This window comes from Rhizomucor pusillus, assembly GCF_041956525.1.
Source record: "Rhizomucor pusillus strain CBS 183.67 unplaced genomic scaffold VTP01scaffold_10, whole genome shotgun sequence".
Classification (NCBI taxonomy): domain Eukaryota; kingdom Fungi; phylum Mucoromycota; class Mucoromycetes; order Mucorales; family Lichtheimiaceae; genus Rhizomucor; species Rhizomucor pusillus.
Genome location: NW_027192152.1, coordinates 490,922 through 510,981, shown reverse-complemented (window position 1 = coordinate 510,981; position 20,060 = coordinate 490,922). Strand labels below are relative to the sequence as shown.

At 42.6% G+C, this 20,060-nt stretch overlaps 6 protein-coding genes across 6 annotated transcripts; 3 read left to right on the top strand and 3 right to left on the bottom strand.

The window, feature by feature from the left end:
- Positions 1 to 30: 30 nt before the first annotated feature.
- VTP01DRAFT_1194 (uncharacterized protein) lies at positions 31 to 1,885 on the bottom strand (the record flags this gene model as incomplete). Its single annotated transcript, XM_069379517.1, has 6 exons — positions 31 to 164; positions 226 to 1,037; positions 1,095 to 1,396; positions 1,463 to 1,564; positions 1,642 to 1,739; positions 1,798 to 1,885. 6 exons carry the CDS (start codon positions 1,883 to 1,885, stop codon positions 31 to 33), a joined length of 1,536 nt encoding a protein of 511 aa, XP_069238602.1.
- An 818-nt stretch (positions 1,886 to 2,703) lies between these two features.
- Positions 2,704 to 3,507, top strand: VTP01DRAFT_1193 (uncharacterized protein; the record flags this gene model as incomplete). The annotated part of the gene is made up of 3 exons (XM_069379516.1): positions 2,704 to 2,711; positions 2,767 to 2,950; positions 3,013 to 3,507. The coding sequence occupies 3 exons, from the start codon at positions 2,704 to 2,706 to the stop codon at positions 3,505 to 3,507; spliced, it is 687 nt and encodes a 228-aa protein (XP_069238601.1).
- Positions 3,508 to 3,941: 434 nt separating this feature from the next.
- VTP01DRAFT_1192 (uncharacterized protein) lies at positions 3,942 to 5,624 on the bottom strand (the record flags this gene model as incomplete). The annotated part of the gene is made up of 7 exons (XM_069379515.1): positions 3,942 to 4,302; positions 4,362 to 4,487; positions 4,547 to 4,632; positions 4,692 to 4,745; positions 4,815 to 5,245; positions 5,301 to 5,565; positions 5,622 to 5,624. 7 exons carry the CDS (start codon positions 5,622 to 5,624, stop codon positions 3,942 to 3,944), a joined length of 1,326 nt encoding a protein of 441 aa, XP_069238600.1.
- Positions 5,625 to 6,069: 445 nt separating this feature from the next.
- On the top strand, positions 6,070 to 7,120 carry VTP01DRAFT_1191 (uncharacterized protein; the record flags this gene model as incomplete). Its single annotated transcript, XM_069379514.1, has 5 exons — positions 6,070 to 6,167; positions 6,224 to 6,415; positions 6,474 to 6,617; positions 6,690 to 6,898; positions 6,960 to 7,120. The coding sequence occupies 5 exons, from the start codon at positions 6,070 to 6,072 to the stop codon at positions 7,118 to 7,120; spliced, it is 804 nt and encodes a 267-aa protein (XP_069238599.1).
- A 545-nt stretch (positions 7,121 to 7,665) lies between these two features.
- VTP01DRAFT_1190 (uncharacterized protein) lies at positions 7,666 to 18,649 on the top strand (the record flags this gene model as incomplete). The annotated part of the gene is made up of 34 exons (XM_069379513.1): positions 7,666 to 8,229; positions 8,281 to 8,466; positions 8,532 to 8,580; positions 8,638 to 8,791; positions 8,853 to 9,019; positions 9,077 to 9,228; positions 9,287 to 9,807; positions 9,874 to 10,091; positions 10,148 to 10,262; positions 10,319 to 10,439; positions 10,494 to 10,716; positions 10,772 to 10,902; positions 10,951 to 11,015; positions 11,077 to 11,302; positions 11,361 to 11,448; positions 11,502 to 11,716; positions 11,780 to 11,872; positions 11,925 to 13,151; positions 13,203 to 15,042; positions 15,103 to 15,335; positions 15,397 to 16,075; positions 16,128 to 16,315; positions 16,379 to 16,477; positions 16,538 to 16,597; positions 16,654 to 16,950; positions 17,005 to 17,124; positions 17,184 to 17,348; positions 17,401 to 17,534; positions 17,591 to 17,621; positions 17,681 to 17,851; positions 17,910 to 18,023; positions 18,089 to 18,323; positions 18,380 to 18,510; positions 18,572 to 18,649. 34 exons carry the CDS (start codon positions 7,666 to 7,668, stop codon positions 18,647 to 18,649), a joined length of 9,090 nt encoding a protein of 3,029 aa, XP_069238598.1.
- Positions 18,650 to 18,893: 244 nt separating this feature from the next.
- On the bottom strand, positions 18,894 to 20,029 carry VTP01DRAFT_1189 (uncharacterized protein; the record flags this gene model as incomplete). Its single annotated transcript, XM_069379511.1, has 4 exons — positions 18,894 to 19,415; positions 19,469 to 19,647; positions 19,704 to 19,796; positions 19,855 to 20,029. 4 exons carry the CDS (start codon positions 20,027 to 20,029, stop codon positions 18,894 to 18,896), a joined length of 969 nt encoding a protein of 322 aa, XP_069238597.1.
- Positions 20,030 to 20,060: the final 31 nt, after the last annotated feature.

Here is a 20,060-nt window from a genome sequence, read left to right as displayed (position 1 = left end):
TGAGTGTACAATTATTTATAGTCTAATATCTCAATCCTTATACTTGAGCATAAATTCCCGGTGGAACTTCTCGATGTTCGAGCAGAAATCATCGAACAAGTGTTCTTCAGGAAGGAAAGTCGAACGGAAGTGCCAGGTACCGGCCTCTTGACCAAAACCAGAGCCTAATCCATATGTTAGATAACATGGAAAAAGAAATCAGGTATGTATTACAGCAGTTCGTACCTGGAATAACGCAAACGCCGGTGGCTTCCAACATTTGAAGAGCATAGAATGCGTCAGGGCTCAGCTTGGCATCCTTGGCAGCCTCAATGGCCTTAGCAGGTAGACGGAGACGAGGGAAGAGGTACATGGCACCCTCGGCATCATTGCAGGTCATACCTTCAAGACTGTTGAAGCAGTTGGCAAGTTTGCTAGCTCGGCGACGAAGAGATTCATAAATAGAGGATACTTCGCTTTGATATTGTTCATAAGATGCATCACCGGGAACTGGAGGGTTCGTCATGAGATCGACCATAATTTGGCCGTGGACATTGGGGCAAAGAGAAATGGAGGCAACCTTGTACAGCTGCTCCAAGACACCCTCGTCAATATTGACGCATTCCAAGTAACCACCGCGACGACCGCATTCGCCAATCATGCCTTTTGAAGTCGAGTGGAAAGAAAAGAGTTCGACATTCTGATATTCTTCTCCCATAGAGCGAAGTACCTTCTTGAAGCTGTGGAATGGACGATCCCGGGGTTTGTAAACGTTTGTTTGATAGACTTCATCGGCAAGGAGCACAAGACGCTCTTTTTGGCAAAAGTCGATGATTTCACGCATGTTTTCCTCGCTCAAGCATTGACCAGTGGGGTTACCAGGATTGATGATCACAAGGGCGCGTACATCGACATCCTTAGCACGAGCTTCTTCCACAGAAGACTTGAGATCCTGGATGCTAAGACCCCAGTTCTGCTCCTCTTTAAGATAGTATGGTACAGGAGAAGCATCAACCAGGGCAAGCGTGGCAGAATAAAGAGGATATTGAGGAATAGGGCTAAGGTGCCCGTAAGTATCATGTTCCCGAACTGTCGTTTTTCTATTATATACTTACATCATGATACCGCTGTTAGAGTTTTGGGTCAAGAGCTGCAGAACGGTTTGGACACCAGAAGAAGCGCCCTGAGTCAAGTAGATATGGTCGGGATTGGCGGGATAACCATCACGACGTTCAATGAACTTGGCAACATTCTGACGGATGTGGGGGATACCCTGGGAGTGGGAGTAAGAGCCGACACTGCCAATATGTTTAAGCAGCAATTCAGCGCGGGCAATGGCATCGGCGGGATAAAGTTTTGAGAGAAGCTCTCGATTTTCGGGCTTGAGGAGCTCAGGGTTGTCACACAAAGAGGCAACCTTATCAGGTTAAAAACAAGCTTATCAGTAAAAACATCATATCCCATAATGTACGTGTATTTCTACCTGACGGAAAAATGTGATAGGCTTCTGTGCCAATTGTTGAGGGTTGCCAATGTTGCAGAAAACCACGCGATCAAATGCAAGAGACTTGTCAGTTTCGAGTTGCTGTTGGGGAAAGGTTAGAAAGCAGGACATATTTAGATCATTATTTGTAATTGAAAACTTGTTCTCAGATATAATACCTTGCTCAAAGCATCAGCACGGATTGGCAAAGCACCACGTACAGCATATTCGGCGTTGCGAATTTGCGGGTTCATCGTGGCGGTTGTCAGTACCTTGCCTAGCTGATCGTCAGAATCGATGCAGTAGTAAGGGTTGAATTACAGAGCATATCCTACCAGAGTTGCTGCTAGAGGCAAAACGAATAGCATAGTATTGACGGGCTCTCAATGAGGAAGCGGCAGCTCGAGAAATGTGTCGCAACATATTGAAGTACAGGTTAAGAGAACACTACAAGCCTCCTGCAGGAATCAGGGCGGCAAAAAATTGACATGAGTCACCACTCCGCATTTAAGAGTGATGTTTCAAGATGTTTGAAGTTGTACATATCCGAAGACAACAACTTATTTTCGACTCTTTTCTAGATATTACACTTTGTAAAGCGAGTATATTTTTGAGGGTGAAAATGCGTTGTTACTGTATACTTGATAGCAGCTTCTATGTATGTAGCTTTTTCCACCATTGAAAAATTCACCCTGTTCTCATGTTGATGACATCCTGAAATACGGAATCTTTGCATTAAAGGCTCCCTTCATCAGATATGCCATAGCTATAAGAGGTCTCATCAAGAGTCAATCGTACAAGCAATATTGGATGAATTGGGTAGTAATTGGACATAGGATGATCAACGTATTATCTGTAGCTTCCTTCGTGATTGATGATTTCCTGTCGTCAAAAAAAAAACCGTAGAACTCTTTATTTAATAGTTCGGCCCAGGGCAAGAATAGTCTCTGTGAAAATATTTTGCTATAAACCCTTTGGAATGCTAGATTATTATATATCTCGCCACTAGCTAAATGCGACAGGATCTTTACTACATAAAAGCTATTGATCTCATCCTGCAAGAAGAAGTCGAACATGAACTTGTCCATCATGTTATCTACATTCCTAGTATTCTATGCCAAAAACTTCGATACTTCGCACTAGGCATCAATATTACATCGGAAGCCAGCGGCTGATCTCGAATCTTCCGTGACAATGCAAGTGGTTCTTCTTGTTCCTGAGGTGGCTTTTCCTTATTCCAAATGGTCAGGTAAGCTTATAGCATTACGGTCCAATGTGATTATTCAATGTTGACAGCTCCATAGTTTTCAGTGTGACAACTGTGGAGACGTTGTAAAGAAGCCAAAGGCTGCGCAGCACCGAGGACGCTGCCGCTCGACTTTGACCTGCATCGATTGCTCTACAACCTTCCAGGGCAACGATTTTCAATCGCACAATACCTGCATCAGCGAAGCAGAAAAGTACCAAAAATCACTATATAAGAAAAAGGTAGGACCAAAGTATTTCAACTGAAGAGGAAACTTCTAATCATATGGTTATTTTTTACTCAGGGTGGTAACAAGAACAACAATAACAATAACAAGAAGAATGGAAACGCAAACTCGCAACAGCCTGAAAAGAAACAGCAGGAGGCACCCAAGCCCAACGATACTGATAAGAAGAAAGATACTTCTGAACCTTCAAAGAAGCCCGATACCAAAAAGCCAATCTCTCTCGTGGATCAGTTGAAGCAACAGCAAAATGGAAAGCGAAAGAGTAGTGACGAGGACTCAAAGCCAGAGGAGGAGAGTCCTAAGAAGAAAGCAAAATGGGAGGATATGAAACTTCCTGCCGATCAAAACAAGCAGGTTGAGTTTGCTTTGAAGGAGGCAGTAAAGCAGAGCAAGGAGCCATTAACTCTGAAGGCTGCCCGCAAGAAGTTTATTAAGCTCATCCAATCCCATCCCGATGCTCAAGAAAAGAGCAAGGATAAGCTGAAGGAGAAGTTTGATGAAAATTTGGTACTGAGGATAGAAGGAGACAATATCATTGTAAAGACTGCATAACAATAGTTACTTGTAATATATTTTCAACATCAAGGTTTGAGCATTTTCGAATCGCTAGGAATCATCTCTTAATTGGAGCTGGTGTTTCTTTACGGATTCTGGAGATGTTACTAGAATGCACGGCAGATCTATAGATCTTTGCTTGGCTATTCCCCTCCATCGGTCTCATTTCTAAAATCATTGGTGATAATACAGCCTTGTGATGAAAGTGCAATGACAATATAAGGTGGTATAGAGCGTTTGTCGTTAAATAGCAGACAGTAGACAAGTGGAGATTGCGATCTTCAATCAAGATGCCATCAATGCATTTGAGTTCTTCGAGGCAAAATATAATTCAATTCCTGGTTCCTCATGAAATGATTATTATCTTTATAGCAAGAAGAAACGTGATGACTGTAAATGTACACGGGTGTGGAATGGATAATGCAGGATGATTATTTTGCAACGCCAATGATGGCTTTCTTTCTCTCTGGAACTCGTTCCTTTTCTGCAAGTTTCTTGTCGTGCTTTCGCCGATTTTCCTCCTTCTTTTTGCGGGCTGAAAGCATTTCTTTCTTGAGTTTATCCGCTCTCTTGATATCTTTAGGTGTACGGCGATGACGATCAATGCGTCGAATTTCATCCATATGCTTGAACCGTTCTTTAAGCGATGCAGCATACTCCAGATGGGCTCTTTCTCTATTGTCCTTGACTCCAAGTTTCTCGGACGCATGTGCCTTCCATAAACGGACATTGCCATCATCTGAACCAGATAGAACAAATTTGCTATCCATGCTGAACTGTACAGAGAAAATTCTATACGCATACCAGCGTTAACAGACGTTCATCCAAATATAGAGACCGTCAGAAATTACCTTTGCATACGCTTGGTGTGATAAACATCTTTGCTGTGGCCGCTCCATGCATTGTAAACTCGAAGAGTACGATCGTATGAACCTGTCACGATTTCTTGACCAGTTGGGGAATAATCCACATCCATACTGTTCGAAACATTTTAGTCTCTGATTTTCAAGACATCTCTCATGTCTTCACAACTTACATTGCAGATACATGGTCCTTGAGGACGTTGCGAGCACTGGTCATTTTACGCATATCGAATATATAAGCATTGTGATCTTCACTTCCCTGTAAAAACGAAAGCAATTGAATATTTGGCCTCATACTTATCCCCTTGAGCCACTTACTGCTACAAATGTAAACGCTTCAATAGGATTCCAGGCTAAGGCATTAGCTTTCAACTAGGGTGTAAAAATATACGAGTCAGTCTTCCCGCGTAAAAATAGTATCCAGCATCAGATTGAACGTACTGTCATGACGAGTTTGGACAATGGCTTGTTCGTTCGGATATCATACAAAGTAATAGTACGATCCGAACCGCAGCTTGCTAGGATATTTTTTTCCACATAATTGAATTTAACTGATTGATATGAATCTGAGCCCCATTCGAACATTTGTATAGGTTCTGATCGTTCTTCGTCCCATATATCTATCGAGTTGCCAGATGTCGCGAAAATAGCATCACTTCTATGGTGTGATAAGCCCGTAAATCCAAATTTGCCGTAATATGTCTGCACTGGCTCACTGGATCCATGGGCGTCCCAGATTCGTACAGTCTTATCGGTGGAGCACGATAGAAATCTCGAATGACCTCGGCCGGCACATACGCCTTGTACGATGCCTCTGTGTGCCTGCGCTCTCCAGACCGTCTCCTGCTCTGAAATATGCCATACACGTATTTCTAGACGAGCTTTGTTAGCTCACAATCTTTTGTACACTTGTATATAAGCTTTTACCTCCATCACCGCTTCCGGAAATGATCGAGTTTAGAAGATTCGGGTGCTTAGTTAAACAATATACACCGTCAATATGTCCACTCAATGCTGCCAAGAAAGGCTTGGCAAATAGCCGTTCAAGCTTGACCGAATTCAAAGCTCTCACATACTCTCGACCTTGTTCAAACGGGTGGATCGTAGGATCAAGGTTGCGCTGGACTTTGTGGATATCATTTGATCGTTCACGAACGTAGTCGCTCGAAGATCTCGAAAGAGCTTTAACTTTCTAATATCATTTTCACATCAGCAATTTGCCAATAAACATATCTTTGGGTGACCTACCATTTAGTAAGAAACTTCTACAGGAACAGTTTTTACGCTGCAGAGCAGAGAGGATTGAGCAATTGACCAAATGTGGACTCAGTCTCGAAATGAGTTGATCTGTGGCTTGATGAATTCCATTTGTGGAAATGGCAGCGCTTGAATGCATCATTCTCTTCGGCTGTTGTTAACAGCAGCGAAGTACTTTAACATATTATGAAACTAACTTTCTGCTAATACGTCCTATAACATTGCTCATAATAAGACTTTCAGAAATGGTTTAGAATTCAAGTAAATGACTTAGCAGTCTGCAAAAGAAGTTTCTATTATTATCATCAGTCTATTTCTTTCAACTTATCCAACTTCGATTCTAGTCCTGTGCATACTTTGTTTACTGGCGATCTGAATAGCATTGAAAAAAATGCAGTACTCCAAATCTAAATACGTAGGTGCCTTGGAAGCATAGGGGATGGACAACGTGTTGCTATCAAATGAACTTACGACAGGCGATTCTCCGCTTTCGCTTTGCATACCAAAGATGGACGATCCTAACGCTGATACAGAATGGTATTGCAATATTCAATCGAATTGTTTTCGGCGCAGTGAGTTTGACGTTTTCGTAGGAATGACATTCTTCGAGCACGAGGAATCTTGCCTCCCAAGAATGAAAAAACTGCAGAAGAGATCGAGGACATGTATGTGGAAGCTTTGCAAGCGCGCAGACGAGAAGAAGAAAGTCTAGATAACAAGACCTTGGACGAATTGGACGAGCTTGAAGACGATCTCGAAGACGACCGTATTTTGATGGAATATAGGTTTGATTAGCATTATTCTACAAATGAGGAAATTGTTGTTAAAGAAATGGCATCGCAGGAAGAAGCGATTACAAGAGATGCAGGAAGCAGCAGAGAAAAACAAATACGGAGAAGTAACGCAGATATCCAAACCTGATTTTGTCCGAGAAGTAACGGAAGCCAGTAAATCTTGCTGGGTGGTCGTGCACCTTTTCAAAGACGAGTGAGTCTCTTACAACGGCACGCTAGCATACCTATTTTGGCATGCTCATAGAAATATCTTTTTCCACCATAGCATCCCAGCATGTAAACTCATGAACCAGCATCTTTCAGTGTTAGCAAGAGAGTTCAAGGCCACAAAGTTTCTAAAAATAATCAGCGATCAATGTATACCTAATTATCCTGATCGTAACGTTCCCACCTTGCTGGTATACGGAGACGGTGATATAAAGGCGAATATTGTCGGTGCGATTGCGTTTGGAGGAATGGCCATGACAGTGTCGAGTAAGTTGCATCGCAGAGAGTTGTGATCGATAGGACTTACCGGTTTAAAACTTGGAACTAGGCATTAGAGCGCAACTAGCAGCTGTTGGCGCGTTACCACCAGAGGATCAGGAAGAAAAGAGTAATGCTAAAAGCAAGAAGAGTATATACAGATCGGCTGCCACTGCTGCTCTGAGTAGCGATGAGGATGAAAGCGAGGAAGAAGATAGAGGTTATTACTAGTTAGGACATTATCATGTTATTATTAAAAAAATAGCATTGAGCGCATAGATGGATGAAAGTAAAACATGTCATATTGATTCCCCGGAAGCAAGAATGCAACAGGGCAGTAAGAACCGAATATCTCATATTCGTCATTTATATTACAATTCAAATCTAGGGCTGCTTTCTGCAACTCAAAGATGAAATTGATGAGATTGGAAGCATGAAATGCTTTCTGTCCAATACATGCGTGACAAAGGATGATAAAGAATTGATAAATGTTGGAAAGCTCTTACCGATATCATTGTAGCGAGATATATGAAAAGCCCTCTAGGATAGCGCTTTTAGAGAAGTTTAAGCGGTTATGTTCCGTGCTAGTAGTCATAGTATAAAAGACTTTGCGATATGGTAAAAGCGATGCAAAAGGCCGGGCCGGCTTGAGCTCAGTTGTTAACGATAGACATTTTTCTGTGAGCAATTTTGGGGAATCAAATCAGCGATTTTGGGTGAACAGACAAATCCGCCAGTCCTTCCTGCATTGAAAAAGGGTCAACCCAGCGTGGTTCATGTCAAATCACGGAACAATACGTTCCCCGAAGGATTATCCAAATTCACACCGTAATCCACACTCTTCAAGAAGCAGCACGCGCGAACATGTACAAGGAAGCTATTCACAATCACGCCAACAAGCAGACACCCAGAATCGCTCCGGATACAGGAACTTCAGATATCCTCAAGGGACAAATGTGGATCCTCGATACATGACGCTATTGAAGAACATTTTTCTGGAAGGTGAATCGGTAGATCGACGAGCAGAAAATGCAAAGCAAATAGTCAGCGAGCTTTCGTCAGCGCGGCAGCACGTAGACACTGTACAGTCGCGACAAGAATGCTTCCAAATACTCGAAATTTGTCTTTTTCACCGTGCAGAACTCCGTACTATTTTTACAAATAAGCGCCCGGATTGCCCTCTCAAGCTTGCAGTCTCGCAACTTATCTTATATCTCGGTTGCTGCACCGGGAGATTGGACATGATTATTGGATGGCAATTCGAACAACTTCAGAGGTGGCCAGACAAAGCACCCCGTTCAAAAGAATACAAGATTTCGCTACTCAAATTGCTGGGAAAGGTTAGCATTTCGCGGTGAACTCTAAGGAGAATAAGAGCTAAAAATCCATAGGTGATTGAGGAAGCGGTTAAAGATACCAATCTGAAACGGTTTTTACAAGATCTTTCACCCAATATCATTAATGGCATGGTCATATTTCTGGATTCTATGGACAGCGCGGATTATCTCGTTGAAGTTGTCCGCCTGTTCAATCTGCTCGCTAAGCACTGCACGGCAGCATTTTCTGCTAGATTTCAGGTATAAAGAAAGAAAAGAAAATTCAGTAATGTTCACATCGCATATATTTACGAATTATATACTAGGATATCATTGATCTGCTCGTTGGCTGGCATGTTGAGACGGGGATAAACAGTGAGTTGAAAGTTAGGCTATTATAGATCTTTGCTTTGTGACTTATCCTGCTACTAGTTTCTTACGATCAATATCGGTTCTATTGGAACACGCGGTTACCATTGGCTTTCGAGCTTCTACATCATTTTCTGAATGATATGTGTGAAATTATTGACGCAATTGCAAATGGAGCACCAAAATCCAAATGGCGAGTCTGTGAAAACCTTTTCAGGTAAGAATATTACTGCGAAATACCACGGCGCGATAACATATTGAGATCATGTAATTTGCAGCTGCTACCATGCAATTATTCGTGCTGTTATACCCTTGATTGAAGAACCGGAAGCTCAAATAGATAAACAAGCTGTAAACCCACTATTTGATCGACTGCGACCTGCCACATTGGAAATTCTGCAAAAGATCAAGCTGAACAATTCTGATACCAATTGGTTACGAAAAGGTAGATGATGGATGTCTATTGCGGTATTGATACGCGCTGCTTACCATCTTTCTCTAGCATCTGATGTGCTGTTGCTTCTCTTCTCTGTCAGAGTACAAGATGCTGTAAATTTCCAATGGTCCATATATCAGTACATTTGCAGCCAAATATCACCAGATGAAATCGTGGATATTAGCATTTGCCAAGCAATACTTGTCAAATTTGTAAAGGTAAGATTAGCGCGAACTTATCGCTGACATATTAGCTAAAACTTTCCTTTTATAATAGCTGGTAGATGCTTGGCAGTCGTGCTTGGATACAAATATTCTTCGAGACCTGCTCAATATCGACTCTTCCCCTTTATACCAAATGCGTGCTGGGTTTCGGGATAACAAGCGCTTGAATTCCGGTATTCTGGCCTTACTGCGTATGCTACTGCGACTATCTAGGCCGTACGAGGAATTGCAATTAGAAATAACTGGATGTATGGAACGACATTTAAATGCAAGTCTGAATATCTTAATACGCGTGTACGGGCAGAATCAAGAAACCAGCCTGCACAGAATCCAACATTTAACGATGAAGAATTTGAAAAACGATGAAGAGGAAACCGTTGATGTCACGCCTGTTCAAGCGACTATGGACACTTTATTCTATGCATATATCTTGCTCGATGCAGCAAGCGCGTGGTCAAATTCGCAGTTTAGACATCTTTTGCTGGTATGCAGAGTATTGCAGATATCATTGCGCAGCAACTGCGGCGATCTGTTCAGTTCGACGTTTGAACTTCTTGCAGACTACTGTGAAATGTGAGCATCGAAAACGAACGAATTAACATCTACATTGGGGATAGCTTACAGTCTCGTTCCTTCTAGTCCTCCATGTTGTCTGGATCGCACAGACTCCCTATTTATTGTAGCAGAGCTAATTCAGGATATCTTTGACAAATGGTTGTATATGAAAGTGCAAACGCGTCAAAGAGTATGTATCCTGCTGGATAAATTGGAGAGCACTGCAGCAAGCATGCAAAATAGAGAGCAATATGCGGTATCACTCATAAAATCGATGACTCTCGCCTGTTTAAAGGCAACCGGTATGTGCTAAATTCTATTAAAGCCACCAAAGTTGCTTTCTGACTATCATCAAAAGGTCTTGAAAGATTTGAAAGGCTGAAAAAGGATATGGTGAATATCATTCTGAATTACTGCAGGGACTTTGGATCAGCCTCCATTGTATCGGATGTTCTACCTTACGTATGGCAATGGTGAGATGTTTGGCCGTTGATGGCATTTACCTGATTGGCTACTAATAATGGAGTAGCATGGATGATCCTCGTGATGATCGTCGTCATTTAGGGTTGAAATTGCTATCTGGTCTCAATCCTTTTGTTATGGCAGACAGTTTTGTCAGCTTTGATGACCTAAAGGATGATTCGATGCAGGTATGGTTTCATATCAATCGAGGAAGATACTCTTTCAATCTCATCCTATGTTAGGCTATTCTGATGGCTACAGCAAACACTGGTTCCTTTCGCCCGCCGCACTTCGAGATTGTAATGAAGAATCTAGGGCTAGCAAGCCTGTTATTAAGCGCGAATAATGCAAAGCTTGATCGCACAGACACAGGATCGGCATTTGCATCTATAAAGAAACTTTTCTATCGTTGCAATTCACTAAGCCTGATGCAAAGTATCCCTGCATATGCAGATAAGAAAAGAGGTATGTATATATTAGTAACTTCCAGCTGCCAAAATACTAATCAAAGTAATTTAAGCGCTGGAGGAAGACGCCATCAAAACAATGATCGATAATTCGGCGTCGTTTTTTACATATTGGGCAATGTGGGAATCAGCTCGATATTGTATACTATCAAGATTGCGTACACCGTTCGGCGGACCACAACAGGTAAACCAAGCAGCAAGCTTCCAGTTCCAAAAACTAAAATCAGTCTAGACATTGGCCGCGTTCGAGCGACACCTAACAGCCTCGATATCGTCTCCAGACAAGATCTCATCACAGTAAGTTAAATATATTTACATGCAATGAGAAAAAAAAAAGCACTCAAGAAAATTCGACAAGGACTGAAAAACTTTTAATGTTACTGGATCGCCTTGAACTCCAAATGTACAATGCTTACGAAGGTTGCGCAACGAACGCTATGCCATCAGTTCCACGTTCGAGTCTTGCATTTTTCCGCACAAACAAGAAGACATGCAAGGATTACTTTGCAAAAATAAGGCCTATGATTATTCAGTGTGCGAAGCGGCTTGGTGAATACCATTTGCTTATACGAAACACAATGGAGGTGAGTATAAAACAGAACATATTTCTAGATAGCCAAAGTACTAACCGACTTGGTCCAGTATTTGAAAGAAACCGAATCTGGCATCCATGAGGAAATGGACGTCAAAGCATGGCTTTCCAATACACAAACTTACATCCGAGATCTAGGTTGGTGCTGTTGTAATAGATTCATTGGAGTTTATGTCTAATTTAAGAAACAGTGGAGGTTGCGATCATGCTCAAAGAGAGTGACTTGATCTACGGTGTCCAGGCCTGGTATAAGCGTGTCCTTCGTCGCATCGGCCATGTTATTCCATCTTTTCATGAAGAATATGTTTTCTTGGCTATGCTCGGTCCATTTGACAGAGATAGCGGTATCGTCACAGCGCAATCTTCCACGCCCTCGTGGTTTAGCATCAGTGCAATGTTCGCTTCGGTAAATTGTCAGAGTTTCGATGTTGCAAAGAGGGAAAAGGCTCTAATAAGATATTTTTGGTAGGGTCACTACGAAGAGGCGATAAAAGCACTGCGGAAACTGCATGACGTATTATCCCATGATGAATATGGAATTATTTATATGCTTGACAAACAAGTAGGTCAAACGAATTAGCGACATCGATTTGCAATGAACTAACATAAAATAGGCCACCGATTATTACTGCAGCCTGGAAGATTACAAGAGCTTGGTTGAAATGAATGATATTTCAGTTTCAATATTTGGTCAATCTACAGTCAATATCATTACAAAGTTCTACCACTACCCTAGTGATTACAGCCCGACCGATTGGAACATCCTTGAAGAAGAATTGGCATCGAAACCAGAGGATATTTCCCGACAACTAAGGCACCTGAATCGTCTAGGCCTCAAATTTGGAAAACGCTACTCCAACGACGCATGGAACCTACAATTACCGAAGCAACAGAGTGCTATTATCGATTTGCAACTGCAGCATTGCCAGAAGATGGATCTAACCAAAGTTGCAATGGATTGGGAAGTCAACAGCACTTCGGCTCAGGTCCATCTGAATATGCACACAAAAGAGTGGGCCCAATTAATCTGCGCAAGTAAAGATCGGTTGGCAGTTATGCAATTAGCAGCGATGTATCTCCACGGAGCAAAAATTGCTCGCAAGCAACGAAACCTTTCTGCTGCTGAGGCCTGGCTTGAATGTGCAAAATCGCTCGGATATCGTTCGCAAGCAGAATATGAATCCATTAAATTGCAGCTTGCAACGACAAATCACACTCAACTCGAGAGCATCGCAAAACTTCGTACCATGCTTGGTGGAATGACCCAAGATAACAAGATGTTTAGCAGAGGATACCTCCTAGCTGCAAAGTTGATCAAGAATACAAATCCGGCTGATATCAGCAAACTCCAAGATTCTTTGGAGACCAGTATGTGGCAATCCAAAGATGAAATTCTATCGTCTGTAGATGCTATGATGGAGTCAATGCTGGCAAAAGCAACGCAGGGTCAAATGAATGGAAAAGCTTGGTACGAGCTTGGGACATATCATTACAAGCGCGCATGGCGTATTCTAGACAACCTCGGGCGCGAAGAAGGCAACGCCACCATCGCAGCTTGGACTCGATCAGAAATTTTAAGTGTTCTGCAAACGGGCGACTTGAATTTATACAAAGATCTTTGCAAGCTTCTCAAGCAATACATGGGGACCACGTCTTTGGATGTATACCAGGATGCTGTATTTGTCGAGACTGTACGCCGTACTTTGGCATCCTTTGACGAGGATGTGATCAACAGGATCCTTGAAATTCTGAACACTGCCCATCATACTGTCGTTAATCATTTCAGAGCATCAGTGGATGCGTTTTTCCGCTATATGATCCTTAATGAAAAGATGAAAAGGGTACGTAAAGCCAGTATTTCTTTGATTAATTCTAACATTGTTCATGCAAAGTCTGCTTCTCCTACGATGACGGTCGCTCTCCGGCTTCTACGAGTACTTGTTAAATACGGTATGCTTACACAGGCAAATTTCACGGAGCATATCGACACCGTGCCTGTCGAGCCATGGATGCAAATCATACCGCAGTTATTCGCTCGTCTAAACCATGCTCCCGAGTTCGCACAAAAGATCATCGTTCGTCTTATGGAGAGAATATCCGACAAATATCCACGACATATCATCTACGATGTCATTGTCGGCTCGACTTGCTCAAGGAATGATCGAGATGCCAAGAATGCTTTGATTGGAATAGCAAACCGTATGAAAGACTACGATAACCAGCTTTGGATATCTACCCATCGCATGGCTGAAGAGCTGGAAAAAATCACAGTGCTCTGGGAAGAACAATGGACATACCAAATAGCGTCCTTAACGTTCAGTGTAATGGAAATGTTCTCGAAGCTTGACAGCGAAGCAATGCGCTTGGAGCAGATACACGGGGAAGATGCTGATCAAATTAACAAGTCTTTTCTTGAGAACTATGATGGGGTCGTCAAGTTTGCAGTTCTTTCACTACAGAAACTTATGGATACAACTATACATACGCAGAACAGTATGACGCCGCACGAACAATGGTTTACATCCACATTCGGAAGCCGTATCGAGGAAGCATTCGAGCTTTTGCTGCACCCGCAGTCGCTGGCAACTTATCGAGAGGGGTGGGAAATGTTTATGAGCATCAACCGTGACCTAGCAATCGAGACCCATAAAATGCGCATCCTCGAATTAAAGAATGTATCACCGTACCTGGAATCTATGCAAGACACGATTATCGGCGTTCCTGGCATCAACGATAGCCCTCCGATGATCAAGTCCTTCGGAAACAATGTAGTCGTACTGCCGACCAAGACAAAACCCAAGAAACTGGATCTTATGGGCACAGATGGCAGGAAACATTCATATCTGTTCAAGGGCTTGGAAGATCTTCATCTGGATGAACGAATCATGCAGCTTCTTACGACCGCCAATAGTTTATTGGCAGAAGATAGAGCGACCGCATCCCGAAAACTGAGAAGCCGAACATATGCTGTAATACCATTGAGTGACCATTCTGGTATGATCCAATGGATTAATGATGCCACACCACTTTTTGCTCTTTACAAACGCTGGCAACGACGAGAGCAAGCAGCACAAATATTGCTGACGAACGACAAATCTGCACCAGAACCTCCAATATTACGACCTACTGAAATTTTTATGCGAAAGATAGAAGCAGCGCTGAAGGCTGAGGGACGCCGCGTCACAGCAAACAGGCGACATTGGCCGAGACACATCCTAAAGAATGTCTTCTTGGAACTTCTGAAAGAAACACCCAGTGATCTTTTGGCCAAAGAAATCTGGTGTAACAGTGTCGACGCCGTAGACTGGATGAAGAAGAGCACCACGCTAAGTCGCTCCCTTGCAGTCATGTCTATCATTGGATATATCATCGGCCTCGGCGATCGACACTTGGATAATATGATGGTTGACTTTGCGACCGGTGAAATCATCCACATTGATTACAACGTCTGTTTCGAGAAGGGCCGAAAACTTCGTGTTCCCGAGCTTGTACCGTATCGGCTGACTCAAAACCTTTTCCATGCCCTCGGTGTCTTTGGAGTAGATGGCGTCTTCAGGACAGCAGCAGAGGAAACTTTGCGCGTTTTGAGGAAACACAAGGAAGTGCTCATGACACTCCTGGATGCCTTTGTGTATGATCCGCTAGTGCACTGGAATAACGAGGCTGGTGACATGGAGACACGGCAGATATTAGAGCTGCAAGCGAATTTGGGTCTTATTGCTGCTAGACTCGGTAAGATTGTTTCGGAATATACCAACGTACGATGAAGTCTAAACAAAACAAAATCAACAGGCGACCAAAAGAATACATATGAATCGCAAAGACAAACGATTTCTGACTTATTAGACAGTTCCATTCGCTCACTTAAAGAGGTCGTCGCTAGAAACGCTATGGAGGATGAAGACAGCGACGAAGAGGATATGGAGAACCCAGTGCAAGCAGCGCAACAACAGCTTTCAGCTATAATTGATGAGTGCCGTCTCTGGCACGGTAAACATATCAACGCGATCAATGCTCTCAACGAGGTAAAAACGATAAATACTTCAGTGCTACTGAAATGGTTTGTTTGACATACTCATCTGTTAGGGCGGATTGCATGGCAAACTTCAGAGAGATACGACCATGTCTTCAGATTTACTTAACTTTGTATCTCAACAACTGCGTGATGTATCTGGAAAATTCCCGGCAATGCTTGCTTCGTGGTTACAACAGAAGACCCTTCTCTACCAGGAGTGTATTGCAGATCTCGAGCGATATCGACAACTGATCCGACCAGTCTCCAGTGCAATACTGTTGCAGAATACATGCAAAATATGGCAAAGATTAGAGCAACTATCAAACAACGGTTATCAAGACGGCGAGGTCCAAGAAATGTGTCAAACACTCATCGAAAACTTTGTCTCACCGGTGCTACAATCGGTGGAGCACAATGCAACAAACTTTGCTCAGCGGATATCACGATCTTTGGCGACAATGGAGAGTTGTTTGAAACGGCCTTCCTCATCACCAAGCTATGACCAATGCAGGAGTAGCATCGATCTTGCTTCCATTCCGAGATCCAAAATTGATTACTCTCTTAAACTGCTTGAGAATGCATTTCAGCGATATAATACCGAAGCAAACGGCAATGAATACTTCCGGATACCAGAGAACATTCAAATTTTGGAAACACAGTGTAATCTCGGTTTGCATGGTCGAGCTCTTGACATGTCTTCTACATTTACGTTGGTGACAAGTCTAGAAGAGCATATCACTACATTCAAAGGTAAGCCGCTCTGCCGTTCATGAAAAGAAATTGTATTCACGGGAAGTTCTAGTACACTGCGACGATAAAGAAGCATTCGATCTTATATTCGCTTGTGCAAAATCGGCATACAGTTTCAACGATGCATTACTTGATAGCTGTAAACTCTTATCTGACTTGATACAACGATCGGAAGCGAGTGGAAAAGCTATTCTCGACTCTCTACTACAAACGCTGGAATCTGTTGGAGATGGAGAGATGGTAAAGTATTTTGTTCTGCAATATCTATCTCGGCTGAAAGTAAACTCCTTCATCTTTATCTAGCTTGACGCTCTCCGAACCAAAAATATTAACCTTGATGTATACTGGACTCAAGTCCAAAGCGCCTTTGCAGCATTTGATTCCCTTTTGAGAGTATGCCATGTAAGGACAATGAAACATGTATAATTGTGTATACAATATGTTTAAATATATTTCGAACAGATACGTAACATCCGGGATATGGACGATGTTGCTACCGTATATATCAAGATTAAGCGACAGGTCATACCAAAAATCTATGCAAAAACGGGGATTTCCACTCACTGAGATATAAATAGATTCTGGCATTGATGGTTCAAGAGATCGCAAAATACCTCCATCAGGTACCCTCCCATGCTTGGATACCTTCACAAGTAACGGCCTGGAGTCTATCATCAATTATCACAGCGCATCCAAAAGTCAAGGATTTGTTACGTTTAGTAACAAACGACCTATTGATTCCGTTTACGATATCTGCTATTGAGGATCTCTATCAAGTGGAGTCATCATCTTCTAGTTTGGAAAACGATGAGGAATCTATAAATCCCTTGCTTCAATTATGTTTCAGCAAAGCCGAAGCCAGACTGCGAGAACAGGTATATCGAAAGTTTTACAACTATGCAAAAGAGATTGCTAAAGAAACTTGAAAGGCTTCATTCTATATTTCGAAATATAGAGATGCTTTGAACGCATTCAGCCGAGATCTAGAACATTTCCAATGGTTTAATGCACCTTATTTACAAAAGCAATGGCCATTGATACCAAGCAAGGTATGTGTGGACCTTGTAAACATGGTACTTTAGACTGGACACTTATTTTTATCAACTAGCTTCTTGTTCGGCTGTCGGATGCACCTGATAGATTGCAACATTCTGCCCAAATCCTTCAGGAGCTGGATCTTCAATTTGTGCAAGTCGTGAAGCAAGCACAGATGCCCGTACGAGAAGAGCTAAAGGAGATATGGACGAGAGCTTACCGAGAAGAGCTGGAGAAGGTAAACTTTGCTGTGAAATATAATCGATGCCAAGCTTGCTAAAACTGGAAAGTGCATGGAAACGATGGACATTTTCAACACCTTCAACCATATGGAGAGTTGCCGCATTGGATTCACGCAGGCTACCATATTGTATGAGGATGTGCTGGAAACTTTGCGAGTATTTACAGCGAATCAAGAAACAAGGCAAGTTAATCGTACTAGGAGAATCCTAAATCCGTAGCTCATCCGTTAGTTTCCAGTCAAACACATGACAACGACGGTGCAACAATGGTAAAATATACGATGCAATTTACAGCTGGTCTTATCTTAAGGCTTACACCTGTTGATAGATGGTGCCCAAGACAAGCATTGATGACGTTAGGGAAAAGCTGGTTCCAGTCACTAGTCTACTTTCAACACTCAAATCGCCGATTGACGGCGTCGTTTCTCTCTTGGAGTCCATCATTGTGCCGGACATCGATACGGACAATGAACTGAAGCCTGCACAGCGGAGTGCTCAGGTACATTATTTGTATTGTTTCTGTTTAATTCTCATGTCCTAACGCTAGTTCCAACTAGGTTATATTGGATCAAATTTCTTTTATACAGAAGGAAGTCGCAAAGATCAATGGTGAGACGAACAATAACCGTTCCAAAGGAGACACAAAAACCGAGTGGACGTTTGCGGAATTGGTACGTATTATGCTTCGAAGTCCTGCTATATGGACTGCTTTTCCTAAACGCAGTAAACCTGTTAGATATCATCTGTCCAAAGCATCTCCAACGCTGTTGGAGAATTATTCTCAGCGATTAGAAACTTGGAAGAATCAACGTCCACAGAAAAGCTTGCTGAAGAAAAAGATTCAACGCTCAAACAAGGAGACCAACCGCCGAATAGCGAAGTGCAGCTGATAGGCGACGTTGAAAACGGAAGCGACCATTATGTTAACGATACCGATTCACCATCACTGGAAGATGTAAAAAGGGACGAAGGTATGGGAATTAGAAAACTCGGCAATGATTGAAGCTGTATTGTAATTATTGTACAGGTCCTGCAGCAGCAACAACGTCCACAAACTTGAAACGGAACGCTGAAGTGATGGCAATCATGCAGAGGATAAGGGCAAAGTTAGAAGGTAGAGATTTCGGCGCACAACAGAGTCTTGGTGTATCAGAGCAGGTAAAGTCTATGTCATTTTCCCTCATACCTAGAAACATTTCTGATACAAACGGCTATGTAGGTTGCAAAGACAATCGAGCAAGCAATGTCTGTAGAGAATCTAAGTGCATTGTATGAAGGATGGACTAGCTGGGTATAGAAGCACAAGGCATGCCATTCGTAGTATAATATCAAGCGCTACCATGTATGATGGTCCACAACGATTCATCCTTTGGCCACCCGCACGTTTATATGCTTGAAACGCACAACGTTTATCTGCTCTGCAAAGGCTTGCATAAACAGGCGAACTGAATGTGCTAATCAGCACAAAATGAACGGCAATTATTTGTATTTACGTTGCATGGCGAGATGAGAAATAATAAAATAGGGCAAATCATAACGATTTATTTCGTCTCAGATTGTGTTGAGGCACTAGGAGCTTCTCGTACTGATAATGTTTCCTGAGGCTTATCTTCCTTCTTTTCAGCAGATGGGGCGAGTACTCCCTCTCCTTTAAGATTTTCAATCTTGTTGTCAATGAGATTGTGAAGGGCGATCACCGCACGAACGAGACTGGACAGGTAGATCATAAGCAGTTGGTCGTTCGTCTTTGTGCTGAATGCTTTGACCATGTCTGGTGCTTCGAGGTTAGGTAAAAGGTTGAAAATATCTTGAAGGTTGTAGATGATCTGATGATTGACAGGTAATTTGCCGGATACTACTTTCTCCAAGTAATCTCGGATCTCTTCTAATCGTCCCTGAAGACCGGCCAGAGAGCCAAGCTGTGCGCTGATACGTGTTGACAGTGTACCGACTGCGTTGTCTTTGATGTCACGAAGTAAGTGCTCCACACCAATTTCCTCCGCTTCTTCAGCAACGATTTCGGATGGGACATGCATAAAGGTCTTTGTAGTAGCTGTGCCATCCTATGTGAAGTTGTTAAATGCTAAATCCAAATAAAATCAGATCGAAAACTTACATCCTTGATTTCTTCGATGGCAAAGTATGCATCGGTTGGTATTTCCACGTCTTTCGGTTTAACATCGACAATGACCAAGACAGGATTAGGAGTGTAGCGCTTAAACAATTCGTTGATCTCCAAATCGGACGAACGCAGCTTTGGGCCGCTATGGTACCAACCGATCATCTTCTCCTTTGCTATAAAACAGCTTGAACATGTTCTAGTCTGTCGCTATCCTCACGCCCTTGCTTACCGTTTACTTTTTTGAACATTGCGTTCATGGCTTCAATGTAGTTGTGATCCAAGAACCATACAGACGGATCCTTTTCATCTTCTTCAAAGGGAACTATAAAAGAGTTGGTTATTCTCTGAGCATATATGCAGTGAATTGGCTTGAATCGTACCAGCAAAACTGTTTGACACGTTGACGGTCTTGCCTTTGTTCTGACCGAGCAGCACACCCACGACTCGTTTCCGGGTATCTTTGGCAACACGATTGTAGTGATCTGTGGCTGAAAGTAGCACTAGTGGATGTACTTGGACGACGGTAGAAGGTGAAATTGTGGTGGTAGTTGGCATTTTGAGGTGTGCAGTCGAAGGTCAAGGGCAA